At 34.0% G+C, this 22239-nt stretch overlaps 1 protein-coding gene across 1 annotated transcript in view; it reads left to right on the top strand.

The window, feature by feature from the left end:
* Window positions 1-22239, top strand: part of BBOF1 (basal body orientation factor 1) — an 81238-nt gene that overhangs the window by 1712 nt on the left and 57287 nt on the right. The window contains exons 2-4 of the mRNA XM_031952536.1: window positions 8431-8659; window positions 10866-10931; window positions 12544-12687. Coding sequence (XP_031808396.1) covers window positions 8431-8659; window positions 10866-10931; window positions 12544-12687 — 439 coding nt within the window. The remainder of the gene's footprint in view (window positions 1-8430; window positions 8660-10865; window positions 10932-12543; window positions 12688-22239) is intronic.

The raw sequence follows: 22239 nt of genomic DNA, 5'->3' as shown, positions 1-22239 counted from the left end.
TAGCCTATAGAATTATATTCGGTTTTGTTGGGTAAATTATTCTTGGCTGGAAACATATTCATTGCCTTATGGAATATCACATTCTAAGATCTCAGCTCCTTTATAGTGTAGCTACTGAATTGTATATGATTCTGACTGTAGCTACTCAGTATATGAATTCTATTTTTTGATTGCTTGAAATATCTTTAAATTTTGACTATAGTGTTCCTGGTAATTTTCATTTGGGGGTTTCTTTCAAGAGATGATAGGTGAATTTTTTTGTGTTGTCTGCCCTCTAGTTCTAAGAAATCCTAGCAGTTTCCCTTTGTTTTCTTGAAATATGATTCCAGATTTATTTTTTCATTTGTCATGACTTTTAGTATTCTTAAATTTAAAAAATGATTTTAAAATTTTTTTCTCCTTGATCAGTTTCCCAAGTCACATTTTTTTTTTTTTTTTTACCATGGGTTTCCTTAAATTTTCTAACATTTTTTTCAGTCCTTAGATGTTGTTTTGATATATCTTAGTGTCTCATGGAGTCATTGTTTTATTACTCTGTGAAGACTGTATCATTTGTGCCAAGCTGTTAATTCTCTTTCCAATTCTTTCTTGTCTAGCCCTTACATCTTTTCCATTTTTCTCCTCTATAGAGATTTCATTTCATTGTTAAAACATTTTTTACTTTTTATTTTAAACTTTATTTCTCCTATTCTTGTCCTAAGACAATGTATATAGATGTTTTAGAGTCTATCTTTTTTTCTGGATTTGTGTCTTGAGCAACCCTATTGCTATAGCAGCTTTTCTGTGATAGCATTCTTTTTTATCCATCCAACCATCCATCCATCCATCCAACTATCCATCCCTGCATCCCTGCATTTATCCATCTATCTAGCTAGCTAGCTACCTAGCTAGCTATCTTATGTAGCTGAATTTGCTCATTCTTCCAATCTTCTTTCTGATTTCAGACTTAGGGTTAGGGTCAAGCTTTGTACACTTTTGGAGGGAATGACTGGACTGGTCCTGTTGTTTTTTTCTTGGCATATTTAGTGTTATGTTACTCCAGTCTTTCAGGGACAGTTCAGGTTAGGAACTTGGTCTGATGGAGAATTATGATTTTATACTTCAGCTTCCTCCCACCCTAAGCTCTTCAAGTTCTTGACTTGCATTTGAGTCAGAGCATCAGTAGGCTGCTGATTACTCGACTACTGTCAGCCATCTGGGGAACTTTGTAAACTTTGCTTTGGTTGGAGATTCTTGCCCTGATGATTCTTCCTTAGACTTCAGTCAGAACTAGAGCTAGAACTGAGACCCTTCTTGGCTCGTTGAGTTCAAGCCACACAGATGCTTTTTGCTTCTGAATTTAATTCTTGCTTTGTTACATAGCCCAAACTTGTATCCTTCTCACTGGGGACTTCTGTCCCTAGGTATAGATCCCCTTCACTATCTACACTGGATCTGTGACTCAGGACTCTGTAGTGGCTGAGAAAGCTGCCAGGTGACATCTGTTCCTGAATTCTGAACAACATTGTAGTGCTCTTTATGGACCTGGGACCTGTCTTGCCCTTTTGTTCATTTTCTAAATTCCAGCAGGCTGCATTCCTGGTCCTCTCTCATTTGTATCCTTGGGTTGACATGGACTAAACAAATTACAAATGATTTTTTTTCTATTGGATTTCCTGGTTGGTTAGGCCAATCCAATAGCATTAAGTGCTTACTGTATACTAGGTATTGTGCTAAGCTCTGGGAGTAATTAATAAAAATAAAGATAGTCCCTGTCCTTGAGGAGCTTGAACTAACACACAAATGGAGTCAGGAAAGTGGAGGAATGGGGAGGGAGACACACGAGAGGGTATCTTGTTCTGTGCTGTTAAGCAGCAGATGGAAAGTGGAGTGAGTCAAGAGTCCAGTTTCTGTCCTCTGTACAGGAAGACATTAGAAGGGGTTTGGTTTTCAAGCAAGACTTGAATTAACAGCATAGTGGTGAGTTTAGAAGTGATGATTGTGCTTTCTTAGATAACATCTATCTTAAAATCCAAATGCCATAGAGAATATTAGCATCCTGTACATGGCATATGATACATCCTGTACTAGGATGATATACAAATTTGTGGTGTTTCTTTTCTTAATTTCTTTTCTTTTTCTTTTCTTTCTTTCCTTCCTTCTTTCCTTCCTTCCTTTCTTTCTAACAAAACAAATGCAGCCAAAATTAAGAAGAAAACAGGAAACTGAGGGAAAAAATTCACAGCAAGTTTCTCTGATAAAGGTCTTATTTTTGAATTATCTAGGGAACTGAGCCAAATTTGTAAAAATAAGAGCTGTTCCCCAGTTGTTAAATGGTCAAAGTATATGAAGTCAGTTTTCAGAAGAAATTAAAGCTATCTATAGTCATGTGAAAAAATGCTCTAAATTGCTAATAATTATAGATATGCAAGTTAAAAAAAAAAGCGATGTAGAACTTTACACCTATCAGGTTGGCTAACGTGACAGAAAAGGAAAATGACAAATTCTGGGGGAGATGTGGAAAAATAAAGACCCTGCACTGTGGCTGGGACTGTGAACTAGTCCAACCAATTGGAAAAATGATTTGGCCCTCTACCAAAAGGTTATAAAATTGTGTATACCCTTTGACCCAGCAATACCACTACTAAGTCTGTTTCCCAAAGAGATCAAAGAAAAGGAAAAAAAAAACCTATATGTATAAAAAAATATATCAGTTCTTTTGTGGGGGCAAAGAATTAGAACTTGGAAGGGATGTTTTATCAACTGGGAAATGATTGAACAAGTTGTGGTATATTATTGTGAAGGAATATTATTGTGCTATTAGAAATGATGAACATGATGGTTTCAGAAAAACCTAGGAAGACTTAGATGAACTCTGCTCAGTTCTGTGAATACAATTATAAAAAGAAAGATAGTCTCTGCTCTCGAGGAGTTTACATTCTAAAAGACAAAAGGGGTCAGAAAGTGGAGCTTTGGGCAAGGAGATATATAAAGGGATATCATGATGTGGGGTGCTTAAACCAAGCAGAGCAGCAGATGCAAAGTGGAATAATTCGAGTCAAGATGTGAGCACAACCAAGAGAATACTATACACTGTAACAGCAATACTATAATGATGATCAACTGTGAATACTTGGATACTGTGATCAGTATGATCAAATGATCTAAACAGGGGTCCTCAAACTTTTTAAATAAAGGGCCAGTTCACTGTCCCTCAGACTGTTGGAGGGCCGGACTGTAGTAAAGACAAAAACTTTGTTTTGTGGGCCTTTAAATAAAGACACTTCATAGCCCTGGGTGAGGGGGATAAACATCCTCAGCTGCTGAATCTGGCCCGCGCCATAGTTTGAGGACCCCTGAATTCTAAGACATTTCCAAAGGATTTGTAATGAAAAACGCTATTAATAAGAAAACCAATACTCGTAGAGAATATTAGTTCACTTGCCCAAAGTTAGATAAATAGTAAATGCTGGAGGCAAGATTCAAACCTTGGTTTCTTCTGAATTTAAGTCCAGCACTACTTCCATGCACTGTTGAATTTGTAGTGTATCTTATATAGATGAAACTCTAAGAATTAACCAGTGAGGAAATGAATGAAAAGGTTTGAAATAACTTATTGTTCACCATTGCTATTCTTGTATATTTGTACTATTTCAGTTAAATTATGGTAAAACTTTAATAATATAAATTATAAGTTTTTAAAATGCAAATTATAAATCACTTGATGATATATATTGTTCATGTATCATTACATTATCATTAGTTACCTGGTAACTGGTCAAAGATAATCCCAGACTGGTTAACTTTTGAGAATGGCTTACAGAAATAGGGAAAAGTTAAGAGAATAAAATAGCTTTGAGGAGAAGATTATGAATTTGATTTATTGCAGATTGAGGTTGAGATGTCTTTGGATCACCCATTTGGAAATTGGGAAATAGAGTTCCCAAGAATATCCAGACTAGAGATCTATATCAAAAATCAGCTATATAGCAGATATAGTAGAGATGGCTTAAAACAGGCAGGCAGTAAGCCTTGTGCCAAGCATTCTTTGGGGACACAAAGGCAAAAGTGACACAGTCTCTATCCTTAATAAGCTTATATTCTATCTGGTTGACAAGTGATAAGTATGGACAAGAGACAAGCAATGCACAACACATAAGTATATACAAGATGGATACAAATAAACACCAGCTTTTGAAAGCAGAACACTAGTAGTAGCTGGGGTATTCAGGAAAAACTTCATGTAGAATGTCTGTCTTGAGCAGACTTTTGAAGAAAATGAGGACGTATAAGGGGATGGAGTTCATATAGGAGAGCATTTCAGGCAAAGGCTTGGGAACAGCATGCGGAGTCATGTGAAAAGCAGCAAGATGGCCAATTCAGCTAGTATATTTGGGAATGGAAGTAATGTATATGATATAGTTGAAAAAGGTAGGAGCTCAGTCATGGAGGGCTTAAAAAAAGAGGAACTTATATTTGATCTAAGAGCTAATAGGTAACCCCTGGAATTTAATAAGTACAGAAAAAAATATGATTTGAAGCAGAAAGACCATATTGTTGTTTTATTGTTTATTCATTTAGTCATGTTCCCCTCTTTGTGAACTCATGGACCATAGAATACTAGGCCCTTCTGTCCTCCACTATTTCTCAAAATCTTAAGTTCATTGTTTCCATGATGGTAGACAAACCATCAACTGGAACTGTTTTCCCTTTTCCTTCATTCTTCCCCAACATTAGGATCTTTTTCTTGAGTTTGGTCTTCTCATGATGTGGCCAAAGTATTTAAATAAAATTCAGCTTCAGTATTTGACCTTTTAGTGAATAGCCTTAATTTCTTTTTAAGTATTGACTGATTTGATCATAGAAACTACTATTGCAGTGGTTCAGTCATGAAGAGAGGATGCCTTGAACTTAGTAGCCAACTGATTAGAGTAAGTTGGGTCAATATGGAAGATAGTGTGGAGGCAGTAGTTACAAGATTTGACAACTGATTGGGTAATATGGCAAAACTGAGGAGTCAATCTGAGGTACCACTACACACCTGTCAGATTGGCTAAGGTGACAGAAAAAAGATAATGATAAATGTTGGAGGGGATGTGGGAAAACTGGGATACTAATGCATTGTTGGTGGACTTGTGAAATGATCCAACCATTCTGGAGTAATTTGGAATTGTGCCCAAAGGGCAATCAAATTGTGCATATCCTTTGACCCAGCACTGTTTCTATTAGGCTTATATCGCAAAGAGATCTTAAAGGAGAGAAAGGGTCCCACATGTGCAAAAATGTTTGTGGCAACTCTCTTTGTAGTGGCTGGAAATTGAGTAGATGCCCATCAATTGGAGAATGGCTGAATAAGTTATGGTATATGTTCTATAATAAATGATGAACATGTGGATTTCAGAAAAGCCTGGAAAAACTTGCATGAACTGATGTTAAGTGAAATGAGTGAAATCAAGAGATCACTGAATACAGCAACAACAAGATTATGTGCTGATCAATTGTGATGGACTTGTCTCTTTTCAATAATGGGATAATTCAAGGCAATTCTAGTAGACTTGTGATGGAAAGTGCCATCCACATCCAGAGAGAGAACTATGGAGACTGAATGTGAATCACAGCATAGTGTTTTCATTTTTGTTGTTGTTGTTTGTTTGCTTGTTTTTTCTTGTGTTTTCTTTTTCCCCTTTTGATCTGATCTTTTTTGTACAGCATGATGAATGTGGAAATATGTTAGAAGAATTGCATATGTTTAATCTATATTAGATTGCTTGCTGTCTAAGAGAGTGGGGAGGAGGGAGGAGAGGGACAAAAACAAGGTTTTTCAAGGGTGAATGTTGCAAACTATCTTTTCATATATTTGGAAAAATAAAAAGCTATTATATATATGAAAATTAAAAAATTTTAAAATACTTTTTCTTCTTATTTAATATTTGCCCCAATTACATTTGAAATGGTTATTTCTACTTTTTAAAAAAAAACTTTTGAGTTTCAGATTCTCTTCTTTATCCCCACTCTCAGCCCCCATTAAGAAACCACATATGAAGTTATGCAAAAACATTTCCATGAAATTCATGTTTTGAAAGAAAATGCAGATCTTCCACTCCAATTTAAAAAAACCCTTAAAATGATTCAATCTGTATTGAGACATAATCAATTTCTTTTCTGGGTATGAATTGGATTTTTCGTCATAAGTCCTTCAGAGTAGTCATGGATCATTGTCATTTGAAATATTGCACAGACAGTTGGAGATTTAGATTAGAACTCAAAATATAGAGCTTAATATGTAGGAAAATAGAATAATGTTCATGTAGACAGCTGAGAAGGTAGGTTTTCTTTCGAAGATGTCTGTCTTCTTCCTTCTCATGTCCCTCCTTTTGCTTTGCTGGGATAGATTTTTTCTCCTAGAGTTTTGGGTTTCCTTTTCACAATTCTTTCACTATGCCATGTTCTGACTTGTTTAGATAGTCTTTTCTCCATTGTTTTGCTATGGTATGACTGTAAATAATGCCTAAGTGTGCTATAAAGATTTAGGAATGGTTTGAGATAATTCTGTGAAAGTTTTTTTTTTTTTTTGTCTCAGAATAGATAATCAATTTCTTCATTCTAAGCTTAATGGTGAAGCAGTGGTATATTAAAAAAATTATGATAATAGCTTATTTTCAAAACACATGCAAAGTTTTCAACATTTACCTTTGCAAAACATTGTATTCCAAGCGTTTCTCCCTCCCTCCCTACTCCAGACAACAAATTGTCCAACATATGTTAAACATGTGTAATTCTTCTATACATATTTCCACAATTATGCTGCCCAAGAAAAATCAGTTAAAAAAAAAGAGAAAAATGAGAAAGAAAACAAAATGCAAACAAACAACAACAAAAAGAGTGAAAATCCTATGTTGTGATTTGCATTCAGTCCCCATAGTCCTCTTTCTGGATGTAGATGGCTCTCTCCATTATAAGTACTTTGGTAATGTCCTGAATCCTCTCATTGTTGAATAGAGCCGCTTCCATCAGAACTGATCATCATCACATAATCTTGTTGCCTCTATGTACAATCTTTTAGCTCTAGCTTCATTTAGCATCAATCATGGAAGTCTCTCCAGGCCTTTGTAAAATCATCCAAGCTGCGGCATATTTCATGAGCTGTTTGTCCTTTTAGTTAAATAGTTTTCTCAAGAGCAGAACTGAGACAATCTGGGGCTTGTTTTCTGTCTACCTCTTGTACTATGAGCCTTTTTTCATTTCTGTTGGTTGTCATCACCTGGGATGGCTCTCTGGGACAGCCTAGTGGACCTTTGAGGCAGCAGCTCCCTTCCCTTCTCCCTTATCGAAAGAGAAAGCAGCGCAGGTAAGGGGATGGAGATAGGCTAGAGGAGAGGAATTCTTCCTCTGGAAGGCTCCAAGATACAGAAATATGGTTTGATATTTTATGATTCCATAGTTTTCTGATTGGGAGGAGTTAGGAGTAAGGCAGATAGCTGCACTATACAGAAACTGCTGAAATTAATAAAAAGAAAGTTATGGAATGTAGTTTTAAATTTTAAGAGGCAGGAAAATGGCCTAACAGGGAAGTATTAACCTGGGACTGTGAACTTGATTTTTAAAAATATTTTTATTACTATTTCAATATAACTGTTTTCCTTTATAATCTTATGTATTTTATTTTTTGCATTTAATGATACTAACAGCTAACATTTATATAGATAGCACTTACTATATGCCAGATACTATGCTAAGAACTTTTAAGTACTGAGCACTTTTCCCTCCCCCCCCCCCCCCCCCCCCCCGCCCCAATTTTTATCTTATTTGAGCTTCACAACAGTCCTGAGAAGTAGGCATCATTATTATGCTTATTTTAAAGATGAGAAAACTGAAGACAAGTTAAGTGACTTGTTCAGGAGCATAACTATCAGTGTCTCAGACTGGCTTTGGATTCAGGTCTTCCTGACCTCAGGCCCAGAATTCTATCTACTGCACCACATAGCTTCTCCAAACAATGAGAACATTTTTCTGAGAAGAGGTCCATGAGTTTCATCATATTGCCAGAGGTTCATGACATTTAAGAAGCTTAGGAATGCTTGGCTTAGAATGTGTTTGTGGTAGAATCAATTGGCTCATTTTTTCTTACATTCTCCAGAAATCCTGAATTGGGATTGTAGAAATTAGTTACAGGAGTTTGTCCAGGGTTATAAATTAGTAAAATACAAAAGAAGAAAAATGAAGGGACAAGGGATTCTGTTGGGTACAAGGGAATCAGAGGCTCTCATAATTCTTTCTTTCTGAAAATAAACCTCTTATTTTTTCTTTAATTTTTTTCTCTTTGTGCCTATGTGGTATTTTTAGACATTTTCAAGCTTTGAGTTTTTTGACACTTAACATAGATTTTAGAGGATTATATTTATGCCCCATAGAGGAAAATATAGTAATTATTGATAAACTTTTCTTTTTCAGGAAAATGACAAAAAGGGAGGAAACAGAATTGGAAAGAGCCCTCGCTAATGCTTCCCTTTGGGAGGCCAAACTGGAAGTCTCAGAAATATCCCGAGATGGATATCGTGAGGCTGTTCGGATATTGGCACAATGTAATGAAGACTTGAAGAAGCAGCAGTACAAAACAGAGAAAGATACAATGGCTGTATTAAGCTACATTAAAAGACAAGATTCAGAAAAAGATCTTATTGTATGTAGAAAACACTTTGAATCTTATTTTACTGAATACCTATAGTTGTTTGGCTGGTAGACTAACTAACTTGCATTAGCTAAAAAACTCTTCACAGTATATACAAACACAACTTAAGAGCTACAGGATATCTCTTTCCTTATCTCTTCAGTTGTTTAGGGCTTTCTTCCTTCTCCAGTATGCCATAAGTATTTGTTTGATAATTCACAGAGACAGGAAAATTTTCAATTTTTAATGTAATTTTGCTTAGATATATCAGTACAGTAGTTGTTCTTCATTCCACTCTGGCTGATGAAATTGATAAAACCTTTAAAATTGTTTATTTTGAAATGTAAAATGCAAATCTCTCCTGTTGTCCTTACTTTTATTTTATTGAATGCACATAGTGATTTTGCTGGTAGACTAACTTGCATTTGCTAAAAAGTTCTTCACAGAACTCAACGCTACTAGATAGCTTTTTTTTTTTTTTTTATCTCCTCAGTTGTTTACAGTTTCTTTCCTCTTTACCAGTATGCATAAGGACATATTTGATAATTCACAATGATAATTAGGAAAATTTACAATTTTGGTGTAATTTTGCCTGAATATAGCTGTCCAGTAGCTGTTCTTCACTCTACTTTGGTTGGTTGAATTGATAAATTGTTTAAAATTCTTTATTTTGAAATAAAAAATACAAAACTGTCTTGTCATTCTTACTCTGTTTACATAATTTGGGAGGGTACATTTCTATTTTGCAAAAGTTAAAATAAGAGCTCTAAAAATTAAGAACCAAGTCTCAGTTCCATATTTTTGAGGTCATCTTTTGATGTTTTTTAGGAGGAAGTCCAAAATCCTAAAAACATCTTGGAAATATAGGGAAAAATGCTAACTAGCTTGACATTTTTATTGAGTGTTGGGAAAAGAAGCCTTTCTTTTTTGTTACTGAGTACTGCTGCAATTTCTTCAGTCAATTCCTATTTTTAATAAAGTAGAGTTAAAGAAGCTTAAAAGAATTACAAAACCGAGATAAATATTGATGTTATTTATTTAGTTAACAACCACAATGTGCTAGTAACCATACAGTACATCTCCATAGAATATAGAACTCGGAATGTTTGATTCTAAAATGGCATTTTAGATCAGCCTTAATGATTATTTCCAAAATTCTTGCACATACTCTGTGTCCTACAAAACCTTTATTTATATACATTTACCAATAATATAATTGGGTATTGATTTATATCTGTCAGTGCCAGTTATATTCCCATTTTCTTTTCTATATGTCTATGTATTCTGTATGCCTTAGAAAGATATTTTTAATGTAGCAGATAATTGACTTAACATAGATTTCTATGAAGACAGAAGAAACAAAGACTAGAAAGAAAAAGTTATACAGTATATTGCATTCATCAATGATTAACTTTTTCCTGATCTTATTGGTGATTCCATTATATCCTAGAAACATCTTTTAAGTAATTCAGAGAAAATTCGAAGACTTTTCTCAAGAATTAGCTTCTAAGAGGTGGCTATGAATTATGAGAACAAAGAAATATGTCTTCCTTAAATATAGGAGGAAAATTTCCATAAATCTTGAGTGTATTACAGTATTACCATTACCATGTAAAATATAAAATAATGTTTTGAATAATAACTGAATCATGAGAAAATAATGGTTTTTTTTTTCAATTAACTCTTGCAGTATTTGTTATATTCTGGTTTTGGTCGTTTGATGGATGTGGGCAATCTCAGAGTTACTTTAATTTGAATTTCTCTGATTATTAGTGATTTTGAGGTTTTTTAATATCACTGTTAAGTAGCTTGGATATCTACCTTTGAGTGATACTTTTTCATATCCTTTGACCATTTGCTAATTGAGAAAATAGCTCTTATTCTTATAAATTTGAATCAATTCCTTATATATTTTGGAAATGAGACCTTTATCAAGAGAAACTTGCCTACTAAAACACTCATCCTTTTTCTAAATAAGTATCTTTAGAAGACTGGATTTTCATCATATGCTTTGACCAAAACAAGATAATGTAATAAATTGAATGTAGAAATAGATATGAGAATCCATTTGTCTTCTTTGAAGTCAGACTTTTTTGATCCTCTACAAATGACTTAGTGACTTTAATTGCATTTGAAAGTTAGGCTACTTCATTATAGTGTAGAACATTTTCTTCACCTTAATAAGTCTTAATAAGTCTCCATTTCTATTATTATATAGATTGAAAAACTGAAACAACAGTTAATAGAGGCAAAAGACACATCTGATATCGAGAAGGAAATTCTGGTGAGTAATCTGTATACAAAGACATTACTTCTCTAATGGTAATGTCTTAACATAGTCTTAACAGTCTAGAACATAATTGAGAACCTGAAATAGTTTTTTTCCTAAAAAAACAAAAAAAACAAGCAAACAAAAAGAAATCATGGAACAACACAAATAGTTATCACAAAGAGTATGCATTAAATCAAAATTCATGTATTTTATGCATTCAGAAGGCGGCAGCGTATGTCAGTGGAAAGAAAGCTGACTTTGTATAAAATGGTTTACTTTTAAATCCATGCTCTGCTACTTTTTATCTGTGTGACTTTAGCAAAGTTCTTTAACTTCTTGGGCCTTGATTTCCTAATCTATAAAATGAAAGCATTGGGCTAGGTGACCTTCACAATCCCTTCTCTAAATCTGGGGTTCTATGACTCTTATTCTACTTTGTGGTTATTCATTCTTTTCAATTATTTCTGATTTTTTGTGACCCCACTTGGGGTTTTCTTGGCAAAAATTCTGGAGTTGTTTGCCATTGCCTTTTCCAGATCATTTTACAGATGAGGAAACTGAGGCAAACAAAGTTAAGTGACATGCTCAGGGTCATATAGCCAAGAAATATCTGAGGCCAGATTTGAATTCATGAAGATGATTCTTCTGATTTCAAAATCAGTGTTCTATATGCATTGCTACCTATCTGCCCTTTCTTATTCTACACAAGCTCATTTTGTTTGTGACCCTGTAACAGATAAGAAGTGAAAAAGTAGCATATTAAGAACATGCTTGAAAAAAACAAAAATGAATAAGTGGCAACTAGAAGCAAAATAAAAGAAAAATAGACATGAACTATGAAAGAGTGAAGAAATATGCCTTCTTAAGAAAAGATCTTCCTATAGTCCTCTTATTGTTGTATGTTAAAATATAAAATGATACCCATAATGATAATTGAAAATACCAAACAATGGTTAAATTATTTGTATAGGGTCCCTAACCTGTAAATCAAAATCTCCCAGAATATACCTTTGATCTCAAAGACCTATATGATAGGACTATAAGTTGGCTATTTTCATCATTTCATTTTTTTTTAACCATTCCACTCCTTCTAAGGGTTTCTATCAGTACTAGAATTTCTGACAGAATAGAAATAGTGCTTGTAGGCCTTAACCAATAATAATAAGACTGCCTCTAAATATGGAGCAATAACTGATTAGCTTGGTGATCTGAACTGGCAAATGCCTGTCCATACACCTAACATATATCATTAGAATTAGTATAGAAAGATTCCTTTCTTATTGTTTGTTTCCATAATTTCCTCCTTTAATATATAGCTTCCACTATATCCTCAATGCACTCATTCCTATACTCAGATACTGAACTATGAGTAGCTCATAATTTCCTTTATACCTCAGATCCCTCTTTTCAGTAATCTCAGCACTTCCTTACAAGAACATTAATGATTATTGATTCATAATATGCTCTGATTAATAAGACAAGTATTCTAAAATGTAATGCAATTTAGAAAAATTTCCAGTGAAAATACTTAAATTTTAAAAAATGTCAATGCATATAGAAATAAACTTGTTTAGAAACTCTTAAAACTACAGTAATTTTTCTTAATGTAATTTCTTCTTTACAGCAAGAACACTACTCTTATAAAATTAATGAGTTGGAGGGGCAATACAATCAGAAAACTAAAGAAATTGGCTTAATTCAGATAGAAATGAAAACAATAAAGCAGTTCCAAAGGAGGAAAACTCAAATAGAAAGAGAATTGGAAGAGGTAAGATTTCCTTTTTAAAAATCATAACCATATTTTCATTATTTTAAAAATTTGATTTTGTAAGGGGGCAAATAATTATCTTTGTAAATTTAGAGGCCATTATATTGAGAGAAAGCAAGTCATCACCTGATTTATCATTCATCAAGCATTTATCTAACACTTAACATGTGCCAAAGACTATGCTAAATCTTAAGAGACAGAAAGACAAAAAATGAATGCTGTTTTGTTTCTAGCTTAGTGTTAGATCAAGTGCATAGAGTGATAGGCCATATATGGCTTATCTACTAATATAACTTGTAAAAAAGTCCATATATCTGTACTGTCGGATTCATGGTTTGATTTCAGTCAGAAATCAACAGACCATTTGTCTTGTACAATTCTTGAACATTTGTTAGAAGAGGTTGTATCTGAGGAAGCTGTGGTGGCACATCCCAGCTCCTAGAGAACTGAGACAGTGGATCTTGAGCGCTGGCGTCTGTGTGAGTCATAATGGGCTGGACTGTATTGTCTGCTCTCAGTTTGGCACTAATTGAGTAAGCCCCCAGGATATTGAAATGGAGAGCCAGCTTGTTAAAGGAGGAGTGAACCAGCCCAGGGAAATGGAGGAGGTCAAAGCTCTGGGGCTGATCAGTTGTGGGGTGAGACCTTTAATATTTTCAAGCTTGGTAAGATAGGGAGACCTATTCTTAAACAGTCATTTTTGTTAAATACAAATAATCTCAAAAAAGCCTATGAATTGGTGTGGTGGAAATGAGAAATGAGAAATAGCAAGAAGGCTTCTCTGAACATTCCACCCTCACTGTGGTCATCATTGCTCTGTCCCCTACTTTGAAGTCAGTCCCTTTCCTAGAATCTCACAGTGAGAAGGAAACTCAGTGGTCATTTGCACTGCTCTTAGTTCTGCTGTCTATCCTCTTTCATATAACAATTGTTCATATATTTGGACATCTGTTTTGTCTCCCAGGATGAAATCAAATACTCCTTGTTCCTGCCCCTGACTAGTATAGCATTATTTCCAATCTCTTTACCACCTTTGTCACCTTCCTTTACTCATTCTCTGGCTTGTCAGTGTGCTTTCTAATATGTGGCATCCAGAAATATGGGAAAACCACTAGAGTTGGAGTTAAAGAATCCAGATTCCTGTCCTGGCTCTGCTACTTTATGGTTTGGAGGAATTCTTTGGGTCTCAGTTTTCTTGTCTGAGTAAAAAAAGAAGGTTGTTTAAGATGATATCTGAGGGCCTTTCTGGTTCTTTGCCTTATAAGAATTACAAAGTTTTTGTCTTATTAGATTTAGCCCATTGTTCTGACTTATTAAAATTATGGCTGATGTTCAGTGGTATCTCCTAGAATAGCAGATTACATATGCATTTTATCCAAATTATTGATAAAAATGTTGAACAATGACTTAGGCTGCTTCACTATTCAGTCTAGGCTGACATAGATCTACTAATTATCTCTCTTTAGGTCTATTTATTCACTGAGTTCTGAATCCTTTTTAATTGTGTTACTATTATGTAGCTCATGTCTCTTCTTTTTTATAAAGTTGTAGATAAAACAAAATGATGTACTGAAATCCAGGTATTCTTTGCCTATAACATTCCCCTGACATACTAATCTAGTTTTTTTTTAGGACTTTATTAATCAACATCAATACTCATCTTACTGGCAAATCATAACTGCTTCTTGCCTTGACTATTTTCAAAAGTTGCTATAGGATTTAAAAAGCTGTTGCCTAACCCTAACCCTAACCCTAAATTCATCACTTGATGTCCATCCAAATTTATTTAGGTTTATTCTTAAATAAGAGGTGTGGAGTCTGATTTCAGCTAAGTGTAACTTGTTGATTCTGAGGTCCCTTAACTCTGGGGAATCTAAACTAAACTGAAATGCAATGATAAAAGTATAGGAATAGAACCTAAGTGTAGGACCAGTCTACTAACCCATCCAAAAAAGGGAAGGAAGGAAGCAAGGAAGGAAGGAAGGAAGGAAGGAAGGAAAGAAGGAAGGACGGATGGACGGAAGGAAGGAAGGAAGGAAGGAAGGAAGGAAGGAAGGAAGGGGAAAGGAAGGGAAGGAGGGAGAGAAAGATGAGTAATTTGTTCTTTATGAACCTGTGCTAACTCTTGTGATACAGAGTTTCCTATCCTGGTTCTCTCAAATTTGGGCTTTTATATATACAAAGTAGAACAGAAAAAAAGGATTGTTCAGGAAACTGTCAGTTTCTGTTATATTCATCTTGCTTTTCCTTTTAAATATATAATAAATTCAATTTTTTAACTTTCAAAGCTTTCTTTGATTTCCTTTTGTCTTTCTGTTCATTTAAAAATTATAATTTATGCTCAACTAAAATATTCCAAAATGAGTATTTCCATATATATATATAGCAGAACTAAAAAAGATGAATCTATGAATCACTATTTTGTAATGTTTGATTTAAAAAGTATATGCTGAGTGACTGTAGGCAAGTCACTTAACCCCATTTGCCTTACCCCCCAAAAAGTACATCATAAATTCCACATATTACTTTTAAAACTGCTCCTCTTCTCTGTTTTTCCTTCTGAACTTTCTTCTATGCATTTTTCTTTTTTCATTTTTTCCCCTTATTATAGCTTTTTATTGACAAAACATATAAATGGGTAATTTTTCAACACTGACCCTTGCAAACACTTCTGTTCTAACTTTTCCCTTCCTTCACTCCACCTTCTTCCCTGGATGGTGGGCAATACCATACATGCTAAACATATTAAAATATATGTTAAATATAATATATGTATACATTTTTATACAGTTAAATTGTTGCACAAGAAAAATTGGATTTAGAAAGATGATTTTCTTCCTGGGAAGAAAAACAAAAATGCAAGTAAACAACCCCAGAAAGTGCAAATGTTATGTTATAGTCCACACTCATTTCTCTTCCGCTGGGTGTAGCTGCTTCTGTCCATCATTGATCAATTGAAACTCAGTTAGATCTTCTCTTTGTTGAAGAAATCCACTTCCATCAGAATACATCCTCATACAGTATCGTCGTTGAAGTATATAATGATCTCCTGATTCTGTTCATTTCACTTAGCATCAGTTCGTGTAAGTCTCTCCAAGCATCTCTGTATTCATTCTGCTGGTCATTTCTTAACAGAACAATAATATTCCACAACATTCATATGTCATAATTTACTCATCCATTCTCCAGTTGATGGGCATCCATTCAATTTCCACTTTCTAACCACTATGAAAAGGGTTGCCAAAAACATTTTTGCACATACAGGTCCCTTTCCCTTCTTTAATAAATCTCTTTGGGATATAAGCCCAGTAATAACACTGCTAGATCAAAGGATATGCACAGTTTGATAACTTTTTGAATATAGTTCTAAATTGCTCTTCAGAATGGTTGGATCCATTCACAACTCCACCAACAATGCATCAGTGTCCCAGTTTTCCCACATCCCTTCCAACAGTTGTCATTATCTTTTCCTGTCATCTTAGCCAATCTGACAGGTGTGTAGTGATATCTCAGAGTTGTCTTTTTTTTCTCTGCATTTCTCTGATCAATAATGATTTAGAAGACCTTTTTATATGAGTAGAAATAGTTTCAATTTCATCATCTGAAAATTATCTGTTCATATCCTTTGATCATTTATTAATTGGAGAATGGCTTGATTTCTTATAAATTAGAGTCAGTTCTCTATATATTTTGGAAATGAGGCCTTAATCAGAATCTTTAAGGGTAAAGATGTTTTCCCAGATTATTGCTTCCCTTCTAATCTTGTCTGCATTAGTTTTGTTTGTAAAAAAGCCTTTTAACTTGATATAATCAAAATTTTCTATTTTGTGATCAATAATGATCTCTAGTTTCTCTTTGTTACAGATTCCTTCTTCCTCCACAAGTCTGAGAGGTAAACTATCCTATGTTCTTATAATTTATTTATAATCTCGTTCTTTATGCCTAAATCATGAAGCCATTTTGATCTTATCTTGGTGTACAAGTGTGGATCAGTGTCTAGTTTTTGTCATACTGATTTCCAATTTTTCCAGCAGTTTTTGTCAAATAGTACATTCTTATGCCAAAAGTTTGGGTCTTTGGGTTTGTCAAACACTAGATTGCTATATTGACTATTTTGTCCTGTGAACCTAACCTATTCCACCAATCAACTAGTCTATTTCTTAGCCAATACCAAATGGTTTTGGTGACCACTGCTTTATAATATAGTTTTAGATCAGGTACAGTTAGGCCACCTTCATTTGATTTTTTTTTCATTAGTTCTCGTGAAATTCTTGACCTTTTGTTCTTCCAGATAAATTTTGTTGTTATTTTTTCTAGGTCATTAAAATAGTTTCTTGGGACTCTGATTGGTATAGCACAAATAAATAGATTAGTTTAGGGAGTAGTGTCATCTTTATTATATTCGCTCACAAGAACATTTAATATTTTCCAATTGCTTAGACCTGACTTTATTTGTGTGGAAAGTGTTTTGTAGTTTTGCTCATATAGTTCTTGACTTTCCAGTTGGCAGATAGATTCCCAAATATTTTATACTATTGACAGCTATTTTAAATGGAATTTCTCTTTGTATCTCTTGTTGTTGGATTTTGTTAGTGACGTATAAAAATGCTGAGGATTTTTATATGGATTTATTTTATATCCTGCAACTTTGCTGAAGTTGTGGATTATTTTTAAGAGATTTTTAGTAGAATCTTTGGGATTCTCTAAATATACCATCTGCAAAGAGTGATAATTTGGTTTCCTCATTACTTAACTCTAATTCCTTTAATCTCGTTTTCATCTCTTATTGCCAAAGCTAGCACTTTTAATATAATATTGAATAGTAATGGTGATAGTGGCAACCTTGTTTCACTCCTGATTTTATTGGAAATGGTTCCAGTTTATCCCCATTACATATGATGATTACTGATAGTTTTAAATATATACTATTGACTATTTTAAGGAAAAGTCCATTTATTCCTATACTCTCTAGTATTTTTAATAGGAATGGTTGTTGGATTTTATCATATGCTTTTTCTGCATCTTTTGAGATGATCATATGGTTTTTGTTAATTTGGTTATTGATATAGTCAATTATGTTAATAGTTTTCCTAATATTGAACCAGCCCTGCATTCCTGGTATAAATCCTACTAGGTCATGGTATATTATCCTGGGAATGATTTTCTGTAATCTTTTTGCTAATATTTTATTTAAGATTTTTGCATCAATGTTCATTAGGGAGATTGGTCTATAATTTTCTTTCTCTGTTTTCATCCTACCTGGTTTAGATATCAGTACCATGTCTGTGTCATAAAAGGAATTTGGTAGAAATCCTTCAATTCTCATTTTTTCAAATAGTTTACATAGCATTGGAGTTAATTGTTCTTTAAATGTTTGGTAGAATTCACATATAAATCCATCTGGTCCTGGGGAATTTCTCTTAGGGAGTTGATTAATAGCTTGTTCTATTTCTTTTTCTAAAATGGGACTATTTAATCAATTTACTTCTTCCTCTGTTAATCTGGGCAACCTCTATTTTTGAAGGTATTCATCCATTTCATTTAAGTTATCAAATTTATCGGCATAAAGTTGGGCAAAGTAACTCCTAATTATTGCTCTAATTTCCTCTTCATTAGTGGCAAGTTCACCCTTTTCATTTTTAAGATTTAACAATGTGATTTTCCTCTTTCCTTTTTAAAATCAAATTAACCAAGGGCTTATCTATCTAAACCAACTCTTAGTTTTATTTATTAATTCAATAGATTTTTACTTTCTATTTTATTAATCTCTCCTTTTATTTTTAGAATTTCAAGTTTAGTGTTTGATTGAGGTTTTTTAATGCTCCTTTTCTAGCTTTTTTAGTTGCAAGCCTAATTCATTGATTTTCTCTTTCTCTATTTTATGCAAGTAGGTCTCTAGAGATATAAAATTTCCCCTTATTACTGCTTTGGCTGTATTCCACACATTTTAGTATGATGTCTCATTGTTGTTATTCTTTTGGGTGAAATTATTAATTGTGTCTATGATTTACTGTTTCACCCAATCATTCTTTAGGATAAGATTATTTAGTTTCCAGTTACTTTTTGATCTATTTTCCCCTGGCTTTTTGTTAAATGTAATTTTTATTGCATCATGATCTGAAAAGGAGGCATTTACTATTTCTGCCTTTCTTCATTTGAATTTGAGGTCTTTATGTCCTAATATATGGTCAGTTTTTGTATAAGTTCCATGAACTGCTGAAAAGAAAGTGTACTCCTTTCTGTCTCCATTCAGTTTTCTCCAAAGATCTAGCATACCTAGCTGTTCTAATATTCTATTTACCTCTTTAACTTCTTTCTTATTTGTTTTGTGGTTTGATATATCTAAATTCTGAGAGTGCAAGGTTGAGATCTCCCACTATTACAGTTTTGCTGTCTTTTTCTTCTTGCAACTCTCTTAACTTCTCCTTTAGGAATTTAATGCTATACCACTTGGTGCATATATGTTTAGTATTGATATTGCTTCATTGTCTATGGTACCCTTTAATAAGATATAGTTTCCTTCCTTATCTCTTTTAATTAGATCAATTTTTGCTTTTGCTTGATCTGGGATCAGAATGGCTACCCCTGCTTTTTTGACTTCATCTGAAGTATAGTAGCTTCTGTTCCAACCTTTTACCTTTACTCTATATGTATCACCCTACTTCAACTGTGTTTCCTTTAAACAACATATTGTAGGATTCTGGCTTTTAATCCAGCCTCTTCTTGAGATGTAGTACTTAACCCCATTTGCCTTACCCCCCAAAAAGTACATCATAAATTCCACATATTACTTTTAAAACTGCTCCTCTTCTCTGTTTTTCCTTCTGAACTTTCTTCTATGCATTTTTCTTTTTTCATTTTTTCCCCTTATTATAGCTTTTTATTGACAAAACATATAAATGGGTAATTTTTCAACACTGACCCTTGCAAACACTTCTGTTCTAACTTTTCCCTTCCTTCACTCCACCTTCTTCCCTGGATGGTGGGCAATACCATACATGCTAAACATATTAAAATATATGTTAAATATAATATATGTACTCTTTATGTATACCCATAAGAGAAATACAGTTCTCAAGAGTTCTTTTTACCTTTTTATCCTTCTCTTGAGTTTTATATTTGAAGATCAAACTTTTTGTTTAGTTGTTTTTTTCGTCAGAAATAAATGCAATTCACCTCTTTCATTGAATGTCCATTTTCTTCCCTGGAAGAAAACGCTCATTTTGGCTGGGTAAGTTATTCTTGGCTGCATGCTAAGTTCCTTAGCCTTCTAGAATATCAGATTCCAGGCCCTTCGATCCTTTAATATGGATGCTGTTAAATCCTGAGTAATCCTTATTGTGGTTCCTCTGTATTTGAATTTTTTTTCTGGTTGCTTGTAGTATTTTTTCCTTGGTCTGATAGTTTTGGAATTTAGCCACAATATTTCCTTTTTTTAATTTTTTTTAATTTTAAGTTTTAATTTTGAGATCTCTTTCAATAGGTGATTGATGAATTCTTTCAGTGTCAATCTTACCTTCTGTTTCTATAACATCTGGGAAGTTCTCTTTTATGATTTCTTGAAAAATAGTGTCTAGGCTCTTTTTTTCATCATAATTTTCAGGGAGTCCAATAATCCTTAGATTGATTATCTCTCCTAGTTCTATTTTCCAGGTCTGTTGTTTTCCCAAGTAGGTATTGAACATTGTTTTCAATTTTTAAATTTTTTTTGGTTTTGTTTGACTGATTCTTAGTGTTTCGAGTCATTCATTTCCATTTGTTCAATTATGATTTTTAATGAATTATTTTATTTGCTTTTAAATTTCTTTTTGTAATTGTCCAACTGAGTTTTTAAACGTGTTGTTTTGTTCTATGGAATTTTTTGTCATTTTGCCAATTTTATTTTTTAAGGAGCTATTTTCTTTTTCCAATTCACTAATTCTGTTTTTCATGGAGTTGATTTCTTTATCTACTCTATCTTTTAATGAGTAACTTGACTTATCCAGACCCTCTTGCAAAGCTTCCCTTTCCTTTCCCCATTTTTCTTCTACCTCTCTTTTAAGAGCCTTTTTAATTTCTTCTATGAGACCCTTGTGTGATGGCTACCAGATGGGGAAACAGAAGTGGGATGATAGTGAGGATATTGTCTGAGAGGAGAGCCACAAGCAAAACAAACTTCCTGACTGAAAAGGAAAGAAAAATGTAAAAGGGAAAAGTAGGGAGTAATAGATGCTAAGGGAATTAGAGAGAAAATGCCTAAACAATCTGAGACATGAGAATATAATGGAATATTATTGGACCATGAGAAAAAACAAAAGGAGCTACCTTCATAGAATCCTGCATAGAATAAACTGAGGCAGGAGGAAGAAAATAGAATGATGAGGGCAATTTATACAAAGACAACAATATAGTACAAAAATAATTTTGTCAGGCTTAAGAACTATTAAAGCAAAAATCAACCATGTTTCTAAAATGATGAATATTATGGAATATTAGTGTTCACCATTTGTAGCTTCATCTGGAGACAATTTACTTTTAGTCTCCTCAAGGTTTGAAATCTGTTCTCTTTCAGTATAGAAGCTATTTATAGTTAGAGTTCTCTTTATCTCTTTACTCATTTTAACAACAACAAAAACTGTGGTCTGCTTTTTGGGCTATATGGTATTACCAAGTTTCCTCTACAGACAACAGGAAGTAGCAGTGAAGCAGTAGCAAAACAGCAATGGCCGCGCTGTGTCTGCACAGCGGCCACTCTCTGAGAGACTGAGAGCATGCTGAGTCACTCCAGGTGTTGGGTGGGTGTAGTCAGGTTCCGAGAGACCCTAGTGTTTTGGGGTTATGGTCTTTAATCCTTGTGATTATAACTTCTCTGCTGATCTACTGGCTTGCTGCCAGGGCAAAGTAGCCGCACTGTGTTAAAGTTCTCCCCACAAATTTTCCACTGTCTGAGACCACCCCTGCCCCCCTCTGTTCTGCTCAGAGACAACTGTTTCCTATGCTTTCACTGCCTATCTGCCTCAGTCTGTTCCTGGCCTAGCCCTTCTGTCCCTACACACGACCAAAATAGATCTTTTCTGGTGAATTTTGAGATTATCTTCTGCTGGTAATGTGTTGTACTCCCAATATTCGTGGGTTCTGACAATCAAGCACCAATTCCGAGGCTGAGTTTCATAAAAAATAGTTTGAGGGTAAAGGAGAGATCAGAAAGACACATGTGTTCTCTCCACCATTTTGGCTTTGCCTCTTCTACGCATTTTTAAAATTTCATTAAGGCTCTTCTTTTGGCATCAATATCACTAACCCTCCCTTTCTCTCCCTACTATTCATCTCCCCTCAATTAAAAATAAAGAGAACCAAAAACTTTTTGTAACAAATATTCATTGTCAACTAAAACAAATCCACATGGGTGACTATACCCTTTATCTCTCTCTCTCTCTCTCTCTCTCTCTCTCTCTCTCTCTCTCTCAAGTCAATGTTCATTATTGATATTTGTCTGTAGTTTTCTTTCTGTGTTTTAATCTTTTCCTGTTTTATGTATTAGAACTGTATTTGTCTCAAAAAGGATTCAGATAG

Source organism: Sarcophilus harrisii, chromosome 2, assembly GCF_902635505.1.
Source record: "Sarcophilus harrisii chromosome 2, mSarHar1.11, whole genome shotgun sequence".
Classification (NCBI taxonomy): domain Eukaryota; kingdom Metazoa; phylum Chordata; class Mammalia; order Dasyuromorphia; family Dasyuridae; genus Sarcophilus; species Sarcophilus harrisii.
This window is presented reverse-complemented; position numbering and strand designations above follow the sequence as displayed.